General features: G+C 42.5%; 1 protein-coding gene across 1 annotated transcript in view; it reads left to right on the forward strand.

Moving 5' to 3' along the window:
• The first annotated feature begins 380 nt into the window (after window positions 1-380).
• The window catches only part of ELAPOR2 (endosome-lysosome associated apoptosis and autophagy regulator family member 2), a 161,129-nt gene continuing 136,099 nt past the window's right edge, over window positions 381-25,410 (forward strand). The window contains exon 1 of the mRNA XM_082253203.1: window positions 381-509. Coding sequence (XP_082109329.1) covers window positions 420-509 — 90 coding nt within the window. The 5' untranslated portion in view covers window positions 381-419. The remainder of the gene's footprint in view (window positions 510-25,410) is intronic.

The following is a 25,410-nucleotide window of genomic DNA, read 5'->3' on the forward strand; positions in this document are numbered from 1 at the left end:
TGATCCTGACAGGGACTCTGCTCCATCATCCCCTCCAATCTAATCCTGAGAGCCTGGACTCTGCTCCATCATCCCCTCCAATCTGATCCTGACAGCCAGGACTCTGCTCCATCATCCCATCCATCTTATCCTGACAGCCTGGACGCTGCTCCATCATCCCCTCCAATCTGATCCTGACAGCCAGGACTCTGCTCCATCATCCCCTCCAATCTGATCCTGAGAGCCCGGACTCTGCTCCATCATCCCCTCCAATCTGATCCTGACAGCCAGGACTCTGCTCCATCACCCCCTCCATTCTGATCCTGACAGCCAGGACTCTGCTCCATCATCCCCTCCAATCTGATCCTAAGAGCCAGGACTCTGCTCCATCACCCCCTCCAATCTGATCCTGAGAGCCCGGACTCTGCTCAGTCATCACTATGCCATTCTTCTGCTGGACTGGATGCTTCGCGATCTGCCTTCAATTGCTGCTGGGAACAGCTCTGAGCAATCTGCCCACATGCAATGAGGTGAGCCTGCCATTTCTCTAAGCCTATTACATGAGATCCATGAGAGGCAGCTGACAATGTGCCCTATATTAGAGGACCAGCAAAGCAGCCTTTGTTGTTCATGTCTTGTGAATTGGCCATGGTGCCTGCAGGGAATGCTCTATATTTACACTGCTCAGCACTGGGCAGGGTTCTATACAGCTGGGAGAGCAAATACACCTTGTACAGCTTCACCCTATCTGCTTGATCTCCTATGATTCTAGGCTAGGCCCTCTGATCACCACTAGGCTCTGTGTGCTATGATTGAATTATATAATGTCTGCCTAGGCATGGCATAGACGATCTTTTCATTGTTATATGTTGAGGATTTCTATATGATTCACATGTAGCAGTATTGTAAATCATCCACACAGTGACTGTAAACCCAGGGACATATCTCTAATGCATGCCTTACAATGCCACCATAACCAAGGATCTGATCTTATTCTTGTAGTTCCAAACAGTATTTTCTATTATCTGTACATTCTGATTAATGGGATGAAGGGAAAATCCTTTCCTCTTCCTGGCAGTGCCGGCTGGAACGTAGAGGCCAGGCTTCCTGCTTTTATTACGCCAGGGAGGCTGATGAGCTACAGGCTGCTACAGACCTGTCAGATATGTTGGGCTAATTTTTGTTTGTAAGTGACACTAAACTGGTTAAAGAATTCCATTCAAGTATGCGTCCTTAGAGTGTTTTTTCAGTACCCCCCCCCCCCCCCCCCTAAAAAAAAAAGGGTAAAAAGTCAGCAGCTACAAATACTGTAGCTGCTGACTTTAAATAAAGGGACACTTAGTGCCAGGTCAAACATATGTGATGACAGACATCACATGTGATTTGCACCACATTGCTGTGCAGATCACAGGCTATGTCTGTGCGATGCGAATTTAAGCCAAAAAAACTGTATGGATGAAATCGCATTGCTTTTACACCAAAATGGTGCAGGACCCCTTTTTTGGTCCACACTGTAATGGGATTGCATGGGTATTCCCACCTATGCAATCCGATTCCTGCACCATTGCACGGTTTCCACTGCGATCTGTTAACCAATGTGGGAGTGTCATTAACTTTACATGGACACCCCAAGCTATTCTCAGATCTCCGTGTGAACCACTGTGCAATTCAGGTGCAATGCGGGCACCCGCACTGAGTTGCAGGGATTCCCACATCGCACCAGTGTGACCAGGGACTTACCTCTCCAGAGATACAACGCCATTCTCACCTTGGTGGGTTTTTTGCTGGTCTTTAGGTCCCCGGCTCTGCCATGCTAACTGTGGGAAACTAGCTGTGACTTCTTGCAACGTCACAGCTGGCTTCCCACTGCGCATGCGCGGGTGCACTGTGCTGTGTGAATGGTCCCGCAGCTTTCTGCGACCTGTGAGGTGTTCCAAGAGACTACGAGCAGTGGGGGGGGGGGGGGGGGGGGCGACTTTCACTCACATTGATAAGGTTAGTGGTTGTCGACCTAAAACCTAATGGGGGCTTTAGATGTGGCCCCCCGACATTACAAAAGGGCCGCACATTTTGTTTAATATATGTGATGCTTGAGAGGACTGTGAAATTGCAGCCCTAATAGCGGAAATGAGGGTCATGCTACATTTTTAGCTGAGGATATGCTGCAGAAGACGATATGAATTGAGTTACATAAAGCTAGTAGCGATTAATGCTATTAAAGATACACTTAAGTACGCCCATTATAGCCAGTGTGCCCACTATAGACTGCTGAGGTCCAAGGGATGCACAGATGCACCCCAGATGCTTTGGAACTACATTTACCATGATGCTCACCTACACTTCAGAGTTCATAAGCATCATGGGAAATATAGTTCCAAAACATGATCTGGGGTGCCAAGGTTCACCATCACTGGCCTAGGATCCTATGAATAAAGAGGAGCCCTTAATAATCAGTTGCAGCAGAACTAGTGGAAGGGACTCAGAGAGTGCTAAAAGTCCATGTGTTAGGGGGCGCAAATAACTTGCCTCGCTCCGAGCACTGACAACCCACGCTATGCCACTGAGTGGGTGCCTGTCAAAACCAGGTGCCTGCTTCCCCCCCCCCCCCCAAAAAAAAATATGTATTCAAAAGTTGAAAGTTTGGTGCTTGGTTGCAGAAAAGTGGAACTTTTCCTTTCCTTTTGGGTGAAGTCCAGCTTTTGAAAAAGTACCTTCTATTGCTCTCAGCCTCCTCCAAATCTCCAAATTCTTTTTTTTTTGTGTTTTGATGCTGTGATCTGGCTTCCTGTTAGAGGGTGGCTACATTTATTCTCCATTGTGCCACTGTATGTAGGAATGTAGCCACCCTCTCTTGTTTTACTCTGGACATGCACTAGGGACTATGGATTATGGTATTTGGAGTGTGTATGGGTTATTTTTTGGAGAATAAGGATATAGTTTAGTGTAACTTTAATTCTTATTTTTACTGAAAACAAAAGAAACAACACATACCCAAAAGCAAAATCAATGGCAATGCAAAATACAGTTGTCATATTTGTGTTGGTGTGTGTTTATACATCGTGGAGGCAAACAATAAACATCAGATCCTTTTTCTATATCAAAATAACAGCAAATATTTATAGGAAAAAGTGAGAAAGATCTGTCATTTTATTGCATTAGTCTTACACATGATGAACCTGATCTCCCTGGTTCCCATTTATAAAGAATAATGAAGCCTGAGCATGTCCTATACAGTACACACAGGCTTTGTCCGGAGGATACTGGGACTTGTAGTGTTCACTTGTACAGGTTTGGCTTCCGCAAGCTAAAATCTGATTGGCTTTTGTTACTGAACTTTGCATGTCATCATTAGGCCGTGATAGTGAGTGTGTAGCTATAGGATCAGGGAGGCTGGGAAGGAATACTTTAATATATGCAAAATAAGGAGAAAATCATATAGGGACACCTAGGAGACAATGGTTGACTTCAATTGGACTCCAAAAATTAGATCTACCCTTGTAGAGGCCCCCCCCCCCACACACACACATGGTTACATGCTTGTTTAGCCTAGAGGTGAAGTGAGAAGGTATAGTACTTACCTTATTCTGAAGAAAAAGCTGTTTGTTAGGCTATGTCATTGTGCAAAGTGAATCTGAATGGGAGTGACGTTTTCATTATTAATCAGCTGATGCACTTGCAGTGTTCTAATGAGGTAAAATTGCAGTCTCTGCATCCCTTTGGAAGGGATTAACTCTTTGGGAGTATCTCACCAAAAATTACATTTTTGTTGCAGGGGATGCCGAAAATCTGACTTGTATCTCAGTAAAGACTTCTCGGAAAGTCAGCGAGCCAATCACACAAGCAGAAAATTACATTTCTGGAGGTGTTCTGTACAGAAGGCCTTGCACTGAAATTTACAGACATTTACAGCACTGCAGATTGAAAAGGAAATGTCATTTTTAATAACATTATAGAGGAAGTAAAGTCTACTTTTTTTTTTTTCTTTTTTTCTTACCTGCAAAGTAAAGGCCTAATGTGCTAGTATGCATCACATACTAGCACATTATGTGACACTTACATGAAAAGGAAGCCCTCGTCGTCCTGCTGGAGGCTGCATCCATCTTCGCCTGTCTTCCTTCTGGGTCCGCGGACTTCGGCTGTGATACTGGCCGGAGCCACGTGACATCACTCCCGTGCATGCAGACGGAAGCCGCAGGTCATGGCACAGGGCTCCAAAGAAATGTCATTGGCGCAGTATACAATAAATATCTCCTAAATGGTGCAAGTTTAGGCGATATTTACAGTACCTATAGGTAAGCCTTATTATAGGCTTACCTATAGGTACAAACATTATAGGGAAGTTTGCAGCCACTATAAAGAGGAGGTCCAGTCTGGGCAAAAAATAAATAAAAGTCAGTAGCTACAAATACTAAAATAGACTTTCCTTTCCAGGGATCCAAGGGTGTCAAAGCTTAAAATGGCCATATAAGGTACTGCAAAATGACGACAATTTATGATACCCAAAAGTTTTCGTAGGTGATGCCTAACCACTTGTTGACCGCAATGCGTATATTTATATATATATATATATATATATATATATATATATATATATATATATATATATATATATACACGTTGCAGTTTACAAGTGGTTTATCATATCATATCAGCCATAACCCTGGTATTGTCTTCTCTTTCATTCATTCACAGACACAGCTCCTGGTATTCATAACCATTGGGTTATACTGCCCCCTATAATATTCAGGGCATTCCCCTGCTTATGCTGTCCCAGAAGGTGGCCTTTTGGGTGGCTATCAACTCTGCGTGCAGGTTGTCAGAACTGGCAGTGTTATCCTGTTGTTCACCCTGTCCGGCAATTCACATAAGGTGGTTCCTTGCCCCTGTCAGTCTTTCATTCCAAAGGTGGTCTCTCATATTCATTTGAATGAAGACATTGTGTTGCCTTCCCTGTGTCCCAGGCCTAAACATCCGAAGGAAATTGCCTTGCATGCCTTGGATGTGGTCCGGGCAGTTAGGGTGTACTGGGCAGCTACAGAGTTTTTCAGAAAGTCAGACTCTCTATTTGTGCTCATGGATGGACCTCGAAAAGGGTTGTCCGCTTCCTCTGCAACCATTTCCAGATGGATCAGACAGACGGTGGTTCAGGTCTATTCCATCAGGGGTCAGGTTCCTCCTTTCCCTGTTAAGGCGCACACTACTAGGATGCTTAGTGCCTCCTGGGCCTTCTGTTATCAAGCCTTAGTGACGCAGGTTTGCAAGGCGGCCAAAAGGTCATCGGTGCACACTTTTACAAAATTTTATAAAGTGGATGTGTTGGCATCTGCGAATGCTTCTTTTGGCCGGAAGGTTTTGCAGGCTGCTGTTTAAGAGGACCTGATCCTTTTTGAGGGTGTATTGTTTTTTTCAGGCGGGCTCCAGTTGTTTGGTTGAGCTCCTGTTGCCTGGTTGGCTAATGTGTAGCCTTGGGAATTTTTTGGTTGTTCCCACCCCTCATGTTTAACACTGTTTGGGGTGTTCCAATGGTTAAGAATACCAGGAGCTGTGTCTTTCAATGAACGAAAGAGAAAATGGGATTTTTGACTTACCGTAAAATCCATTTCTCTGATGTTTATTGACGGACACAGCACCCACCCCTCTGTGGAATTATTATTCTCCTGACACTGCTTGTAACAAGTGAGTGGCTATAGCAGAGAGAAGGAGTATACCCCCTGGGACTGTCCATGGGTATAGCCAGAATTCTTTTCTGCCTAGTGTCCTACTCCTGTAGGGGGGAGTATAACCCAATGGTTATGAATACCAGGAGCGGTGTCCGTCAATGAACATCAGAGAAATGGATTTTACGGTAAGTCAAAAACCCAATTTTTCACAGCCGGCGGCTGGATTTGTCTTGAAAGCCTCCAGAGTGGCTCATGAGCTGCTGGAATTCTCTTAGAAGAGGCAGGATGGAATGTTAACCCCCCGCGCCGCTTACCGGTGTTTCTCGGACAAGCCAGCAGGAACGATCTGTCGGTGCAGCTGGCTGGTTTACAGTGAAATCTAGTCTTTGATCGTCCCTATGGCCTTGGAGGACCAGAGCTGGGTCATTGTGTCACTTCTTGTCTAGGGTGGAAGTAAACAATTTTTTTTAAATTCTTTGCTTTTAAAGGAAAAGGAGAGATTTGGGGTCTATTTGACCCCAGATCTCTCCATAAAGAGGACCCGTCATGCTTATTTCTATTACAAGGTATGTTTACAGTAATTATAACAAGAATAAAAGTGATAAAAAAAATTAAAGGGAAAGTGTAAAAATAAAAAAAAAAATAAATAGGAAAAAAAAAAAAGCACCACTATCCCTCTGTGCTCGCGCGTTGAAGCGAACACATACGTAAGTCGCGCATGCATATATAAATGGTGTTTATACCAAACATATGAGGAATCGCCGCGAACATTAAATTGAGGGCAGTAATTGTAGTGCCAGACTCCCTCTGTAACTCTAAATAGGTAACCTGTAAAGGCATTAAAAGCATCACCTATGGAGTAATATAGTTTGCTGCCATTCCCGAGCGTGCACAATTTTAAAGCGTGACATGTTAGGTATCTATATACTCGGCGTGACATCATCTTTCATATTATACAAAAAAATTGGGGTAAATTTAATGTTTTTTTTTTATTCAATAAAATATATTTTTTTTCCAAAAAATTGCGTTTGAAAATCCACTGCGCAAATACCGTGTGACATTAAAAGTTGTCATGATTGCCATTTTATTCCCTGGGGCCTCTGATAAAAAAAATAAAATAAAAAAAATGATATATATATGTATATATACATACGGCACAGTGGTGTAGTGGTTAGCATTTTCACTCAGCAGCAAAAGGGTCGCTGGTTTGAATCCCAACCATGACACTACCTGCCTGGAGTTTGTATGTTCTCCCTGTGCCTGCGTGGGCTTTCTCCAGATACTCTGGTTTCCGTCCACACTCCAAAGACATGCTGGTAGGTTAATTGGCTCCTGTCTAAATTGGCCCTAGTGTATGTATGAATGTTTAATAAATAAGCAAAAAATTGGGGGAGCACACCCTGAACATGTATATCTAAAGCCGGTGCAGCTATGAACCAAGCGGCATGTATATTAAAAAAGAATAGCGCAACCGTGCAAAAGAAATGAATCAAATATAGAGACAATCCATAAATAAAAATGGGGATTTGGTCCCACCATATGGCCATATCTTGCTCAAGCCCACCACTACATCAAAGTACCCCATTGTCAGTGGGTTCTACACTATCCATAAAAAAGGATGAATCCAGCCTCTCTAACCCTTGGAGTTATATCTACTTTATGGATTGTCTCCATATTTGATAGTCATTTCTTTTGCATGTGTGCGCTATTCTTTTTTAATATATATGTATGAATGTTAGGGACCTTAGATTGTAAGCTCCTTGAAGGTAGGGGCTGATGTGAATGTACAATGTATATGTCAAGTGCTGCATAAAATTGACAGCACTATATAAGTACCTGAAATAAATAATATATTTATAATAATATAATATATAATGTTTGGGGGTACTAAGTAATTTTCTTGCAAAAAATACAGATTTAAACTTGTAAACAAAAAGTGCCAGAAAAGGATTTTAAAAAAGACTTTACAGCTCATCGATATATACAGTAGATATGGCCCTAGATTAGAAATAATATTACCTAGCTGTATCTGCTTTCAAGTCTTTCTCAGTCCCTGTTCCCTGCATACAGTAGTTGTCCATGGTCAGAGACTGAAGACATGGTATCAGTGACCCAGGGACCCAGGGAACTAGCATTCTTAGGAGGTGAGCTGTGGCCGCCTCATATTTTCTGCTACAGGTTTCTTTTAAAATTAGAAATTAAATATACATTTGTAGTATTAGGAGGAGGAGACATGAACAGAAGAGTGGGGTTTTATGTAGAAATTCCAAAATATATTAAAATGCTGCTTTCAGTAGGCAGACTTTTTAGCTTTTATCTAAGGCCTCATGTACATGGGCACTAAGGCCTGTACAATGTGCATGAGGCAATTGTTTACAAATTTAGGGCTGCCTTGAGCTGCGTGCAGGCTGCCCATATAAATGAATGGAGACGCAGCAGTTGTATGGGCACAGCTGTACATCTGAGTTTGACAAGTGTGCACGGGGACGCCTGTCAAACTCATATGTGCCGCTGTTTGTACAGCCATTCGCTTCTATGGGTGGCCTGCATGTAGCTCCAGGTGGCTTCAAATGTGTAAACAGATGCTTTATTGACAGGCTTCAGCGTTTGAATGAATGAGGCTTAATTAAAAAAACAAGTGCAAGTAATTATGCAGTGCTACTAGTAAGTAACAATAAAGCAATATTATAAAGTCAATATTACATACCAGAGTACATATTACATACTTATACATATTACATACTTATTACATACTTATACATAGTACATACGTATTACATACTTATACATACATATTACAATATTACATATGAGAGTAAACCTAAAACCCAACTCCAGGAATTCCAAAAAACAGCCCTTACAGTGGGACCCCCCAGCACTGCAAGGATTTATTGCTTCTTAATAATACTAGGGATAGCATTAGGGTTTAGGTGCAATACTAATTGCACCTAACTATTATACCTTTATCCGTGCTCTGGTAGGCTCTTTCCATCTGTGTATCCAGTTGTCTGAAGCTGGCTGGACACTAGTAGAATTTATTACAAAATGTTTCATTTCAGGAATGTTTGTTTATTTTTCTAATTGTATATGTGGCCAAATCGATGTTTCTTTTTAGCCCCCGTTCACATAGGGGCGACGCTACTTCGGAGCGGCCGCCACGGACTTCATAACATTGAAGTCTATGGCGGTCGCCTCCTGGTCGACCCAAAGAAGCTCCGGACCCTTTTTCTAAGTCGGAGCGACTTGTGTCGCTCCTATTAGAACGGGTCCGCAGCTTCCCTATGGGAGGCGACCTACGGCGACCTGTGAGGCGACCAGGTCGCCTCACAGGTCGCCTTAGTGTGAACGGGGGCTTAACCTCCCTGGCGGTATGATTCTTTCGGATTTTAGGTGCTGAAAGCAGTACCATTATTTTGCATGTAATTCTTAAGAATGAGCAGCCCAAACCAACTATTTACATATGATTTTTCTTTTACTGTGCGTTCTTCTTTATAACATATTGGGTATGATAAAGTTTGAAACACAAAATAATAAATTATAATATAATAAAAAACTATAAATAAGTTAAAGTATGTATATATATATAAATATATAAATATATATATATATATATATATATATATATATATATATATATGTATACATATATTATATATATATATACATACACTCCTATGTATGTATGTATGTATATATATATATATATATATATATATATATATATATATATACATACACTCCTATGTATGTATATATATATATATATATATATATATATCTATATATATACGTATATATATATATATATATACACATATACACATATACAGTATACATATATATATAGATATAATATATATATATATATATATATATACACACATATATATATATATATATATATATATATATATATACATAAAAAGTACAGTAAAACTGCAGGAAAGGGCACTGGGGGAAAACGAATGTGAATTTATTTTATTTTGCATTGTATCAGTGTGTTTGGTGTGTTTTACATTTGAATTTGCCGCCGGTTCCGCCCCAATGCGAACATCACGTCGCAGGAGACGGAAGCCGGGGCACACAGAGGATCGGGAGGAAGATCCGCCGCCACACATCGCCGGGATACATCGCTGGAACCCGGTGACAAGGTAAGTAACCCCTCTACCAGGATCCAGCGATCTTCCTAGCGGTACTCCGAGTGTGGCTCGGGGTTACCGCTTTTGACACTGAAATTTAACCCCGAGCCACACTCGGGAATACCGCTAGGAAGGTTAACTGGGGTGATTAGAAAATTTAGAGATGCATTTTTTTGCTGCACAGGAGTATGGGTGGACAAGGACAGTATGCACCGCCGTACTCAAAGCAGCAAAAACGAAGCACAGACACAATTAGCATTTTGACAAAAGCAGTCAATCAGTGTCAACAACAAAGACATGGATGAGCAAGTTTGGGGTGGAGGAACTTGACTGGCCTGACCTCAATCCGAAAGAACACCTTTGGGATGAAGTAGAGCGGAGACTGCGAGCCGGGCCTTCTTGTCCACATCAGTGCCTGACCTCACAAATATGCTTCTGCAAGAATGGTCAAACATTCCCATAGACACACTCCTATACCCATAGACAACCTTCCCAGAAGAGTTAAAGGCTTGAAGCTGTTATAGCTTCAAAGGGTGGGCTAACTCAATATTGAACCCTATGAACTTATGACTGGGATGCCATTAAAGTTCATGTGCGTTTAAAAGCGGCATCCCAATACTTATAGTAATATAGTGTAAATATACAGTATATATATTTGTTGTTGACACTGATTGACTTCCTTTGTTAAAATGCTAGTTGTGTCTGTGCTTTCATTTTTGCTGGTTTGAGTATGGTGGTGCGTACTGTGCGTACTGTGCCGCCCATCTCTTGCTATGATTTTCCTTATTTGGTGCGCCCACTCTCGTCCCTTTCTTTCCAATTTATTTCGGCTCACTACATTGGGGATCAAGTTTTGAAGAAGGAGCCTTGTGTGCATGCTCTGAAATGCGCCACTGCTCCTTTCTTGACGGTATTTCCGGCATGTGCAGTCCACCGGGGTCCCAGAAGAGCGGTGGCCATCTTGATTTGGTGATTCTATCCTCCCTCACAGCTAATGGCCGGCACAGGGAGATGGAGAGACAGTGGCAGGAGCCCCGCCAGGAATGTTTTGCTATGATGAGCCTACTAAACGTCTAATTCTTGTAGATGTTTTTAGCTGTGTTGTTTAATAAACTGCTGGCATTCTGCACTTAGAGACACCTTCTTTGTTCTTCTCCTGAAATTATTGAATTTAATAAGAATTTTCATAGGAATGTTTATACAAATTTTCATTCAAAAATATACTGGGTTATGGCCAGTTTAGGATGCCCCGGAGTCGCTTTCGAACAATGAAGTATATGTGAACCTTTACATTTAAAACAACCCATTCAGTTTAAAATAGAAATGCAAAGCAAATCATTTGAGTATATATTGTATATATAAAAAACATTTTAAACACCTTTTTTTTCTTTCTTTTTTCTTTAAAGTGATTACATAATCACTGTTCTGCTGCAAAAGGGGCTTAGAGAGCTAGGGATGGGGAAACAGTAGTGCACTGATGGGGTGTCAGCACCAGTTGGACTATTGTAGGACTGGCAGGCTGTGCACTGTGCTCCCAGCACATCCAGAAAACTGACCACACTGGGATAGATGTTCTCTCCTGCTTAGCATGGTCATTTTGAAATACGAAAGCAGAGGGACTGGTAGGATCACCAGGTATTTCACACAAAGCAAGAAATACAAAGAGAACAGGAAACTTTTAAACACAAGTACCTGGCACAGCAGGCACATATGAGGAATGCAGAATGTTAGGGTAACATATTCTTGAAGTATAGCAGGGGTGAAATTCCTGGTTTGTACCTGAGGATGATAAGGGAGTGCGCACAGGCTGGGGCAGAGGAGAGCGCTTGAGCCTGCAGGAGCATGTTAAAATAGAAGTATGGCCAAAGCTCTTTTGGTCATACTTTTCACGTGGGTCACAGGAGTGCACTAAAGCCCGCTGTCAGCTGATTTCACAGAGCGGCTCCAGACTCTGGAGGGAATCTGACAATATTATTGGGATCCATTTAGATGACCCACAGGCAGCTGGTTGAGCCTCTCTCTGCTCAGAGCGGACGCAATAACTGAGTGATCAGCGGTCACGTAATTGCACAGTTCTTGGGCTTTTGCTGGCAGGCGACTGCTGCAGCATTGACTGATGCTGCAACAGGTAGGTGAGTATGTATGTTTATTTTTTACATTCCCTCACTTCACCTTAAGTATTACACCTTATTTTTCTACCCCTAGAGTTAACGAACATTCCACCCTTGCATTGCAATGGTAATTCCTAAAGCTGGGCTTTAGGCTAGGTTCACATCTTTGCAGGTGGAGAACGCACAAGAAATCATGCATGTTCCTGACCCACAGAGAAACACGCTGCACTTCAGCAGACGTGTGGGTGTGCCATTAATCTTTAGTGGCATCTCCACGCATCAGCGACCACGGCATATTTTCACGCTTGCTAAACCAGTGCTAATTCAGCATGGCTCAATTTAAAAAAGGGTCTGGGACCTTTTCCCCTGCGTTTGTGCAGGAAGGGGAGCCCATTGAAATGAATTGGCTGCCTACACTCAGAACTCAGACCCACACAGATCTGAACAGAGCTTTAATGCACACCTTTCATCAGGTGAAGGTTCTTTAAATAAACACTCCAAAGTGCTGTATATCTTCCCCATGGTCTTTTCCCCCCCAAAATGCATTTCAATCACAATAAAGTAAATCCCTGGCCAAGGTTTGATCATATTCTTAACAAACACTAAAGGTTTTTTAAAACAAGCAATCACTGACCATTTTAGCAGCCTTTGTGACCTCTGTGGAGCAATTCATCTTCAAAGACCACAACAGTGGTACTAAAAATGTAACTAAAGGCAAAACATTATTTTTCATTTTAGATAAGGAAGTAGGAAAGGTCAGTTTGTTTAGTTTTTTGTTTTCCTTCTGTATCCCACTGGGGAGATTTTCATTCACTTCCTGTCCCATGAATTCTGTATAATAATAGTCAAAACAGTAAGTGTAGCACCCTCCTAGGTAGGTAGGTGCTAGGTAAATGCATTGATTGCTCCTTCTGCTTATCAGGTGAGCCTGATCTATTAGGTTGCCGGTTACATGTTTCCAGGTGTGATTCACTGAGTCTGAGGGAGTATCCCCACTGCATCCAATGAGGGAGCTTGTTGGACAGTGGAGGAAACCCAGCCAGTGACACATTAGCTTTTATGGGAGTCCCAGTGGGAGGGCATTCTTGCAGTGCTCATAAAAGCTGAGGGGGCATGTGACAGGGCGTCTTTGTCAGGAAACAGAGTCCCAGGAGGAGTCAGATGGCTGTCTCTCCTCCTGCTGTGTGTTAGGAAGGTGGTCTTAGGCAGTCAGCCTAGTGAACCAGGTGTGGAGCTGAGCTGCCGAAGATCCAGTAGAGCTGACAGTGGAGCTGCTGGCAGAGTCTCTCTGGAAAAACAGTGTCCGTGAGTACTGTGGGACTTTCCAAAGGGTCGGCCCAGGAAGGGTGACAGCTCCAATGAAGTCAGGGGATCAAGGAGCTAGCTCACAGAGAGAGAGAGAGCTACAGGTGCCGTGTAGAACCCTGAAGAATAGGGATAAAGGGGGTGCCTAGTTAGGCCCGGAAGAGCGATTAACAGAGTAATACAAGTTCATTAAATTCTTCTTCACTGCTAGTGACAAGGTGAAGCACTCAGCTACATCTAGACGTCCCAGCAAATTGTCCATTGTTCATTCAAGTTGGAGTATCCCACTCATCCCTTCTCCTATTCAAGTTCTCAAATAAAACTACAAAAAAACAAAAAATCTAGACTGTTTCTTGACTGAGGTAAGCACTTTAAAGATGCTAAACTGTCGTGTTGTTGCTATGGGTAACCCTGGGGAACCTGTAACCAGCAGCTCCCAAGGGAGTAGTGCTACAGTAAGTGCCGGTTCACACTACGTCGCTCCGACTTCGGGGGCGACCTGTGAAGTCGCGTGCACCGCGACTTCGGCGCGACTTGCACGGACTTCATATAATGAATGTCTACGCAAGTCGCTCTGAGGTCGCCCCGAAGTAGTACAGGACCCTTTTTCTAAGTTGGAGCGACTTGTGTCGCACCTATTAGAACGGGTCCTGTAGCACTGCATGGACGCGACGGACCGCGACTTGTCAGGCTGACAAGTCGCCTGACAAGTCGCGGTAGTGTGAATGGACACTAAGTGATAGACAATCCTGCCAAAGTGAGAGAATCTCTGGATGTAAATGCGATCAACAGAACTAATGTCCCCATTGAAAGATTTCTGATGACAACCCAAAATTTGGGATTTTCTTTTAGTTTCACTTTTGATGAAAACAGTTCTAACAGGAGTACAGAAAGCAATAAAAACTGACAGGTGTACTAATCCTTCTACATTCTATTAAAAAAAAAAAAAAAAAAATCTTTCCCTTTAGTTATACTTTTTATAGCCTTGTGATTTCCATACAATTAATGTTTTCATGTAAAACTAAAAACTGCAGTGCTCTGTGAGAGTATAAGAAGCCAAAGGATAAATTCTTAGGCCATGGCCAACCAATAATCCTTATTGTTTCTGGATTAAGAGTTTGTCTGTTTTTTAGGGCTGGACAAAAGTTCAAATTTAATCTCTTCTTATTTACGCTATTTAGGTGTTTGCTGTGTGACCGGTTCCCATGTCTTATTTGTAATGATATAAGACCTATAAAGTCTAATAGGTGCTGCTCTGTATTTCTTTTTACACTTCTTTACAGGCAGTAGACAGAATAGCAAACAGAACAGAAGTTGCAGCCACAAATAAGTCTAAATTTCTTTGAGCACCTCTTGCCATTTTTAAGCATTCAGTTAAATTCAAGCTCTTAGCCTGGCTATACACAAGAAATGAAATTTGTACAAACATTCCTATAATAATTCGGGGGCCCACCCCCCCTGCCGAGTCCCCCCTGAGCAAGTCCCTTGCTATGGGGACTCATGTGTGCTCAATCCATAAGACACAGAGAGTGTGGCTTAGCCCTGTCCCCTGCTCCCTATTTACTGGGTGTGATTGACAGCAGTGGGAACCAATGGCTCCTGCTGCTGCATCTCAGCCAATCAGGAGACCTGGGAGAGCCGCTGCTCTCACGCATATTGGGGTTGAGATCAGGCTTAGGTTAGTGTTAGGGAGAGCTGAGGGAAGAGCTTCACACTGAAGGTGTTTTTTTACCTTTATGTATAGAATGCATAAGGATAAAAACTCTTCAGCCTTTAAAACCACTTTAACTGCTTCCGGACCGCCCGCCGCAGACTGCGGCCCGCAGTATATAATATGTTATACTGCAGCAGGGCGGCCCTCCTGCGCGAACCGACGTAGGTATATGTCGGTCGCGCGCCTGCAGCTTGGGGGCGAGCGAGCCCCGCCAGCGGCGTACTCCCGCCCCCACTTGGCAGCGTGGGACTCCGATGCACGGGGCTCCGATTGCCGTCTGACACCTGCGATCGCTCCCTGCTGAGAGAGAAGGACGATCAGCTGTTGTAAACACAGCTGACCGTTCTTCTCTCTGGAATGATCACAGAGTCCCTGTGATTCTTCTATGTAGGATCACAGGTCTCTGTGATCATTTCACAAGCCCAGCCCCCATACAGTTAGAAACACGCCCCTAGGTACACATTTAACCTGTGTTTTACTGTGTTAACCCCTTCCCTGCCAGTGTCATTATTACAGTAACAGTGCATATTTTTAGCACTGATTACTGTAGTAATGTCACTGGTACCCCCAAAAGTGTCAAAAATGTCAGTCAGGGGTCCGATCTGTCCGCCGCAATGTTGCAGTCCCGCAAAAAATCGCAGATCCCTGCCATTATTAGTAAAAAAAAAATACAAACAATAAAAATGACATAAATCTTTCCTGCAGTTTGTAGACGCGATAACTATTGCACAAACCAATCAAAATACGCTTATTGCAATTTTTTTTTTTAACCAAAAATATGAAGCAGAAAACAAATTGGCCTAAAATGTTAAAAAAATTTGATTTTTACATTTTTTTTGGGAATGTTATATAGCAGAATGTATAAAATATTGTATTTTTTTTTTCAGAATTGTCGCTCTTTTTTTGTTTATAGCGCAAAAAATAAAAATCGCAGAGGTGATCAAATACCACCAAAATAAAGCTCTATTTGTGGGAAAAAAGGACATCAATTTTAGTTATGTACAGCGTTGCACGACCACACAATTGTCCGTTAAAGTAATGCAGTGCCGAATCGCAAAATATGGCCTGGTCATTAGGGGGCAAATCCTTCCGGTCCAGAAGTGGTTAAAGAGAAACTGAACTCTGAAAGTTCATCTCCCTATAGCTTATCTTTCCCTCCTGGCTGCCTCCACTCATACACACTGTGCAGAGGAAGGTGAAGAAGGTACCTTCTTCTTCACTGCATCTATGAGTGGAGGCAGCCATCTTGAAGGAGGCTGTGCTTTTCTTCCTCATGTCAGAACCTTCAGCAAGCAGGTTCAGGTCCCCTTTAAAGTACTTGAACTGTGACTTTATTTTAGCTTCCTCTAATCCACTGTACACCAAGGCTTGGATTGTACAGGAGGTTTCAGTATTGTCAGCCAATCAGAGTTCAAACTGCATTGCTTCTTGCTGTCAGTCTATGGGATTGTGTATTCAGACATTGCGAGCGCCAGAACTATTTTCTACGCCCCATACAATTGCACTGGGATGCAAAAACAGCTTTAGGTAAAAGAAAGTTTAGATGATGTACCTCCATTTGATAACCTTTATGACTTATAATAGACAATTTTTCCCAGAATTTTAAACATTTTAGACTTTAAATGTTGTTGCCTATTGTTGCTGGGCATATATATTTACCTGTGACAGTATTGAAGTCATTTATTCTGGGGATCTTTGTATAGCCTCCTTTGAAAAATTGCCCTATTCCTCTAAAAATGTGTTGTGTATGTTCCTAATCACCCTTTTTGGGTACAGCATGCCACTGGGGGTCATTCAGCTCAGAAGATTAGGGGCCCTACATTGCTGGAATAATAAGTCCGCAGGGGATGGCACCAAAGATAGGATGAATGTAGCAGCAGGATTTGTTTCATTTTTCTATTAATGCCGGTGACAAATATTTACTTTTTTTTACTCCTGTATCGGGGCCTTAATGTGTTAGGCTAAGTCACTGGACAGGACAATATATATATTTTATATATATATTTATATATACCGCATATGATTTCAAATATGTATTTGCTTTTTGATTTCAATATGTATTTGCTACATTACACCACACTTTCAATATATATCTATATCTATCTATCTATCTATCTATCTATCTATCTATCTATCTATCTATCTATCTATCTATCTATCTATCTATCTATCTATCTATCTATCTATCTATCTATCTATCTATCTATCTATATATATATGCAATATCTCACAAAAGTGAGTACAGCCTGACATTTTTGTTAATATTTTATTATACCTTTTCATGTGACAACACTGAAGAAATGACACTTTGCTACAATGTAAAGTAGTGAGTGTACAGCTTGTATAACAGTGTAAATTTGCTGTTCCCTCAAATTTACTCAACACTCAGCCATTAATGTCCAAACCACTGACAACAAAAGTGAGTACACCCTTAAGTGAAAATGTCCAAATTGGGCCCAAAGTGTCAAAATTTTGTGTGGCCACCATTATTTTCCAGCACTGCCTTAACCCTCTTGGGCATGGAGTTCACCAGAGCTTCACGGGTTGCCACTAGAGTCCTCTTCCACTCCTCCATGACGACATCACGGAGCTGGTGGATGTTAGAGACCTTGCACTCCTCCATCTTTCGTTTGAGGATGCCCCACAGATGCTCAATAGGGTTTAGATCTGGAGACAAGCTTGACCAGTCCATCACCTTTACCCTCAGCTTCTTTAGCAAAGGCAGTGGTCGTCTTGGAGGTGTGTTTGGGGTCGTTATCATGTTGGAACACTGCCCTGCGGCCCAGTCTCCGAAGGGAGGGGATTATGCTCTGCTTCAGTATTTCACAGTACATGTTGGCATTCATGGTTCCCTCAATGAACTGTAGCACCCCAGTGCCGGCAGCACTCATGCAGCCCCAGACCATGACACTCCCACCAACATGCTTGACTGTAGGCAAGACACACTTGTCTTTGTACACCTCACCTGGTTGCTGTCACACAAGCTTGACACCATCTGAACCAAATACATTTATCTTGGTCTCATCAGAGGACATATTTCCAGTAATCCATGTCCTTAGTCTGCTTGTCTTCAGAAAACTGTTTGCAGGCTTTCTTGTGCATCATCTTTAGAAGAGGCTTCCTTCAGGGACGATTTGATGCAGTGTGCAGCGTATGGTCTGAGCACTGACAGGCTGACCCCCACCCCTTCATCCTCTTCAGCAATGCTGGCAGCACTCATACGTTTATTTCCCAAAGACAACCTCTGGATATGATGCTGAGCATGTGCACTCAACTTCTTTGGTGGACCATGGCAAGGTCTGTTCTAAGTAGAACCTGTTAAACCGCTGTATGGTCTTGGCCACCGTGCTGTTTCAGGATATTGGCAAACGTCTTATAGCCTAGGCCATGTTTATCTAAAGCAACAAATATTTTTTTCAGATCCTCAGAGAGTTCTTTGCCATGAGATGCCATGTTGAACTTCCAGTGACCAATACGAGAGAGTGAGAGCGATAACTTCAAATTTAACACACCGGCTCCCCATTCACACCTGAGACCTTGTAACTCTAACGGATCACATGACTCCAGGGGAGGGAAATTGCTAATTGGGCTCAATTTGGACATTTTCACTTAGGGGTGTACTCACTTCAGCGGTTTAGACATAAATGGCTGTATGTTGAGTTATTTTGAGGGAACAGCAAATTTACACCGTTAAACAAGCTGTACACTCACTACTTTACATTGTAGCAAAGTGTAATTTCTTCAGTGTTGTCACATGAAAAGATAAAATGAATTTTTTACAAAAATGTGAGGAGTGTACTCACTTTTGTGAGATACTATATATATATATATATATATATATATATATATATATATATATATATATACGTATACATAGATTATCAGACAATCAGTAATGACACCACATAATTGCAAATTATGTACAACACTAATAAAATTTAGGGCAAAGTAGATAAATCCTAATACATACATTTTTCTTATTTCCATGTGTTACCTGGATTAAAAGGATATGATGATAATGCATTCATCCAAAAAAAAGCATTATCCTGGTATTTATAGCCTGAACCAACATCATACCACACACATGCCCCAGTTTATGCTTTAAAAATAGAAGCCTTATGCCGTTGTTATAGTACTGTATTCCAGTTATGAATATTACCATCAGACAGCAAAATTTTGCCTAAATATAGTGTTGAATATTCCTGACGTCATAAGCTTCCATAATCTGCACACTAGCTATGTCAGTCTATACTGAGGCACATGTGATAAGGAAGTATGCAGGTAAGAAGTACATAATATGCTTTGCATTTAGAAAATACCTGCGTGGAAAGCACCGATTCGGTTAATACATGTTACATAACTGAGAAAACTGTGGGGTTGATTTATCAGAACTGGAGATTGCAAAATCTGGTGCAGCTCTGCATAGAAACCAATCAGCTTCCTTTTTTTTTTTGTCAAAGCTTAATTGAACAAGCTGAAGTTAGAAGCTGATTGGCTACCATGCACAGCTGCACCAGATTTTGCACTCTCCAGTTTTAGTGAATCAACTCTTGTGGTCAAGGCCCCTTTCACACGGGCTTTCCGATCAGGTCCACCTGTCTGTGTTTCAGGTGGACCTGATTGAATGCTCCATTTACCCCTATGGGGCAGCGGATGTCAGTGGTGATATGTCCGCTGACACCCGCTGCTATCTGATCCGATCCTGTCTGTGAAATCCAGGTGGATGATAACCCTATTCTCCATCGTCTGGCGAATTGGATGAAATCGGATGAAAACGGACAGGCGGTCCATTTCCATCCAATCTCCTCATAAAGGAGACCGGGGCTCTGATAGGTCCGTCTCTGCACAGTGATCGGTGGATCGACCCCCCGCTGAGCAAACGGAGCCTACTGGGCGGAACGCTTGTGTGAAAGGACCCAAGCAGATTCAGATTTGTGGGTTACCCACAATGGTTGGGGCTTGGACAGCAAGCCCACTAAAATTGGCATAGAATGGCCTGATCCCTAAACAAATCTGTTGTTTGGGCACAGCAGTATCACTAATGCCCCATACACACGTGCAGATTATCTGCAGACTTTTGTCTGCAGACTTACCTTTTCTATGTAGTGCAAGGGCCTGCCGGATTGCATACAAATTGAAAGTGTTTAGGTTTGACCTCATATTATATGGTTTTGGTAAGTCTGCAGACAAAAGTCTGCAGATAATCTGCACGTGTGTATGGGGCATAACTCTATAAATTTCTGCCAGTAAACCGAGCTCTACTTCTACAACTAGAGGGGAGCATGTAATGGTCTAAGAGTATTGCTATAAACCTTTCCTATCTGCTGGTATTTTCCCTCTTCCTGCAGTAGCTTATGGGCAGCTTACTGACCATTAGGGCTTGAACTACAGGTAGTGTATCCCAATGTCTCTTTAGAAGTATGTGTCATAATGTTAAAGTAGAAATAAAGGCAAAATGCTGTTTGGATAGAGTAAGTATAACTGTATTTTTTTATCCATCTGTGTCCCATTGGGGAGATTTCCCTCCACTTCCTGTGCCATAGCCAAAACAGGAAATGAAAGAAAATCCCTTCAAAGTGAGGGAATCTCTGCTTGTCTCCAGAGTCATCAGTGTCCCTGCAGGAAAACTTCCTTTATTCCTGTTCTAGTGACAAACCAACATTCTTTGACTTTCTCTTTCAGTGATAACACTGGAACACATAGAGAGGGTGAAACTCTTTAAAGGAGTTGTAAAGTCAGAAAGTTTTTTTTTTATCTTAATGCATTCTATGCATTAAAATAAAAAGCCTTCTGTGTGCAGTAGCCCCCCTAATACTTACCTGAGGTCCCTCTCTGTCCAGCGATGTCCATGAGTATCTCAGCCGCCTGAGATTCTCCCTCCTGATTGACTGAGACACAGCAGCGGCGCCATTGGCTCCTGCTGCTGCTGCCAATCAAAGTAAACTAGCCACTCAGGAAAGAGAGAGGGCGGGGCCGGGTCGAGGCTCAGTATCTGAATGGACACAGAGAGCTGTGACTTGGCTCAGGTGCCCCCATAGCAAGCTGCTTGCTGTGGGGGCACTCAACAACAGGGAGGGGCCAGGATCACAGAAGAGGGACCTGAGAAGAGAAGGATCCAGGCTACAAAGCAATTACGCAGAGCAGGTAAGTATAACATGTTTGTTATTTTTATTGGAAAAAAACAAGACTTTACAATCACTTTAAGGCAGGGTTCACACTTGTGCAATCACAGACATGGCATGTGATTTGCACCGCATTGCTTTGAAGATCACATGTGATGTCTGTGCGATGCAAATTCAGCCAAACAAATTGTATGGCTGAAATTGCATAGCATTTGCACCAAAATGGTGCAGAACCCTTTTTTCGGTCCGCACTGGAATCGGATCACATGGACGTTCACACCTATGCGATCCGATTCCTTCACCATTTAACCACCATTTGACAGTTCGCACATCTGGGGGTGTCATTAACTTTACAATGACACCCCCAGCGGTTCGCAGATGTCAGTGTGAACTAGTGTGTGATTCAGGTGCGATGTGGGAACAGGCACCGAATGGCAGGGTTTCCCGCATCGCAACAGTGTGAACCAGGACTAAGGGGGAGCACAGAAAGCAATAAAAACCTAAAAGGTGTTCTCATCCCTCTCCATTCTATGCAAAACTAAAAAAAAAAAGTTCTGCCTTTAGTGATACTTTAATATGCAGAGTGCTACAATAAATCGCACTGAAAAACCACATTCTGGAATAATTCTTTCTTCAACTACATGATATTTTTTAATCTTAGAATGAAATCTAAGACAGTGAATCAAAGCTTTGCTTATTGACTTAGCTAATTGATACAAAGTAAAGAAGGCTGTGAAATGAGCAGTCTCCTGAGGTTTATTCCTCTATATCCAAAATGCCTTTGGTTTCTTTTACCCTTTTCATTATAATGTGTTTCTGTATGCTTGTTCTTAGAAATGAATCATTTTTAAGCATGCCTAGGTTTGATAAAAAAGCACTTGAACTTTGTATTAGTGACTTATCCTCTAAATCCAATGCAGAAATATTCATTTGGTACAGTATTCGTGACACTTCAATTACGTGTTGGTAATTTCAATTGGAAATAGAGTTACTAAGAATATCCGTGTCTCTTATAATTAAAAGCTTGAAAGTCCATGTCAGAGGTGTAACTAGGGATATCTCTGCCATGTGCAAAGAACATGTACTAATATTTTCTCCCAATAAATAACTCCAACCATACTATATTTTTCCCATGCTTTTTGTTGATTTTTTTTTTTTAATCAGGTTAATGTTACTTTGGAATAATTGCCATGTTAAGATGAAAGTTCACTGTTCAACCTCAAACAGTTATATTAAAGAAACTTTAACCAGTTCTGGACCGGAAGGATTTGCCCCTTTAATGACCAGAACATTTTATGCGGCACTGGGTTAACGGAAAATTGCGCAGTCATGCAATACTGTACTGAAATAAAATCAATGTCCTTTTTTTCCCCCACAAATAGAGCTTTCTTTTGGTGATATTTGATCACCTCTGCAATTTTTATTTTTTGCGCTATAAACAAAAGAAAAAGAGCGACAATTCTGAAAAAAAAAAAACAATATTTTCCACTTTCTGCTATATAACATTCCCAATAAGAAAAAAAAATTAAAGAATACATTTTAGGCCAATTTGTAATCTGCTACATATTTTTGGTAAAAAAAAAAAAAAATCCCAATAAGCGTATTTTGATTGGTTTCTACAAACTACGAAAAAATATTTATTTCATTTTTATTTATTAATTTTTTTTTTTTACTAGTAATGGCAGTGATCAGCGATTTTTAGCGGGACTGCGACATTGTGGTGAACAGATTGGACCCCTAACTGACATTTTTGACACTTTTAGGGGGGGGGGCAGTGACATTACTACAGTAATCAGTGCCAAAAATATGCACTGTTACTGTACTAATGGCACTGACAAGGAAGGGGTGATCCCAGGGGTTAAATGTGAGCCTAGGGGGTGTTTTCTAATTGTGCGGGGATGGGCTTATGGAATCAGCACAGGGACCTGTGTTCCTAAATAGGAGGAACACAGGAGCTCTGTGTTGATTGCTGAGAGAACAACGGTCTGCTGTGTTTACAACAGCAGAGGGCCATTCTCTCATCACGGGGAGTGACGCCGGCCCCGCGGATCAGCTTCCCTGCTGGCGAATGGGCGCGCAATTCGCGGGAACCTGCCGCCGTACATGTGCGGTGGCTGGTCGGCAAGTGGTTAAAAAATGTTTTATTTTTCCATTTATTGTTATCTCTTGTCTAGTATCTGACCCTCTAAAGCCTTCTATAGAGAAAACCTTTACTGAAAGAGATGCAAATATGGCCAATGTATGTTATTTGTTCTGCTGTTTTTCTTCTTTAATTTAATGTATATTTAAAGTACGACTATAGGCATTAATTTTGGATAGAGTAAAGCCTAGTACACACACAAGCCAAATGTCGGGCAACATTAGCCGGTTCAATAAAAACCAGCCGACATTCAGCCCATGTGTATGGAAGCCGGCCCGGCTCACTTCTGTCATACGAGCATGCTGGAAAAACAGCAACCGACCGGCTCCCGATCAGTGCTCCAAGCCAATTGGCTGGTAGCACTGACTGGAGTGTTCTGGTGTAGGGGCCGTCCCCTTCAGAACACAATAGAACAGCAGGGGAGTTTGCTGTACTAACATTGTTAGTACAGCGACTCTTACCGAGCTGGGTTTGAGTGGAAAAAAAAACTAGTGGTGTGTACTAGGCTTAAAACTGGCTACACATTGTACAATTTCCTTGTACAATTTTTTGTTAGATTTACCAAAACCATGAAATATGGGGTCAAACTTAAATACTTTCAAGTTGTATGCAATCAGGCAGGCCTTTGCATAACATAGCTGAAAGTAAATCTAAAGGAAATTGAGCAAAAAGAATTGTATGATGTGTAGCCAGCTTAAGGGAGGGTTATAAACCCTAAGGCCCCTTTCACATGGGTGTGTTCCGTCGATGGAGCCGTTCTGCTCAGTGGGGGATCGATCCACCCATCCCCTCTGAGCAGGCGGATGACAGCTCCGTCTCCGCTGTCCTCTATGGGGGAATCGGAGGAGAACAGACCGCCTGTCCGTTCTCATCCGATCCCATCCGATCCGATCCACTGGACGGATGGAAAATAGTGTTTCCATCCATCCGGATTTCACACGCAGAATCGGATCGGATAGCAGCGGGTGTCAGCGGACATGTCTCCGCTGACATCCGCTGCCCCATAGGGATGCATGGAGGATCCTATCAGGTCCGCCTAAAAAACTGACAGGCGGATCTGATCGGATCATTCGTGTGAAAGGGGCCTATCAGATTTTTTTTTCGCTATTTGTGTCCTATTGTGGAGATTTCTGTTCACTTGCTGTCCCATTGCCAAAACAGAAAAGTGAAGGGAAAACTCTGCAAATATTTTTTCTTGGGGACCCCAGGTCACCAGAACCAGTGTCCCCATTGGAAAATTTCCCCTCTATTACTTTTATGGGTACAACCCAAAATTTGGGATTTTCTTTTACTTTCACTTTCCATTAAAATGGTAAACAGGACAAATAGAGAGGGTGAATCTCCTTAATGGGAGCACAGACAGCAATAGAAACTGACAGGTGTTGTAGTCATCTCCCCTCTATCCAAAACAATAATTTTTTGCCTTTTAATTATGCTTTAAATCCAAAAACAAAAATGGTGCTTAAAGTTTAGTAAAAAAAAAAATAGCCATGTACAAGAAACAGACTTAAAGTCAGTACAAGAGATATGACTTACTATCAATGCGATGTGTCCCTTGTACTGCTGTCTACTGCTTTAGATGAAATCTTTCACCTCCATTTTCCTCCTACCTCTGTGGCCATAATCTTCCAGTGTGGTGGAAGTTAATAGAGGGACATGTCACAAGCACTCAGAGTGCCGACTATGCCCACTCTTTCCACCCCACCCCCTATTCAATAAAGCTGTACTGTAGCCAGGGCGGGTGCTTCCACTAGGCAAACTAGGCAGCCGCCTAGGGCGCATTGCAACCTAGGGGCACAGCCATGAGTCGGCACTCTCTGTCCATCATGAATGATCCTTGTGAGCTGAGGGAAGGGGGCGGCAGTGGGGGAGGAAGAATGGACAGAGGAAGATGCCAGGTGTCTGGGGCAGGGGCTGAACTACCAGGCCCTGGCTTTCCACCACTGTTGGGGGGGGGCCAAGAGGCAGGAAGGGAGCCCACAGAAGTGCTGCCTGCATGATGATCCTCTTTGGCTGGAGCTGAGTGGTGTAAACCCTGAGCAGGAAGTGACTCTCTGCACTGAGTGGTGGGCAGCCGTTCATTTCCTGGGTCAGTATTAAGCAGGGAGTGGAGGAGAGCTGAACCTGACCCCAAGCTTGGCACTGGAGGGCGGCACCTTTACTGGAGCAGAAACGACGAGGCACTGGAATCGTCTGAGGAGGTTGGGGATTAGGGACGTGCGGAGTTCTCTGACTGCTGC

Source organism: Pelophylax lessonae (genome assembly GCF_965119305.1).
Source record: "Pelophylax lessonae genome assembly, chromosome: 4".
In the NCBI taxonomy this organism is placed as follows: Eukaryota; Metazoa; Chordata; class Amphibia; order Anura; family Ranidae; genus Pelophylax; species Pelophylax lessonae.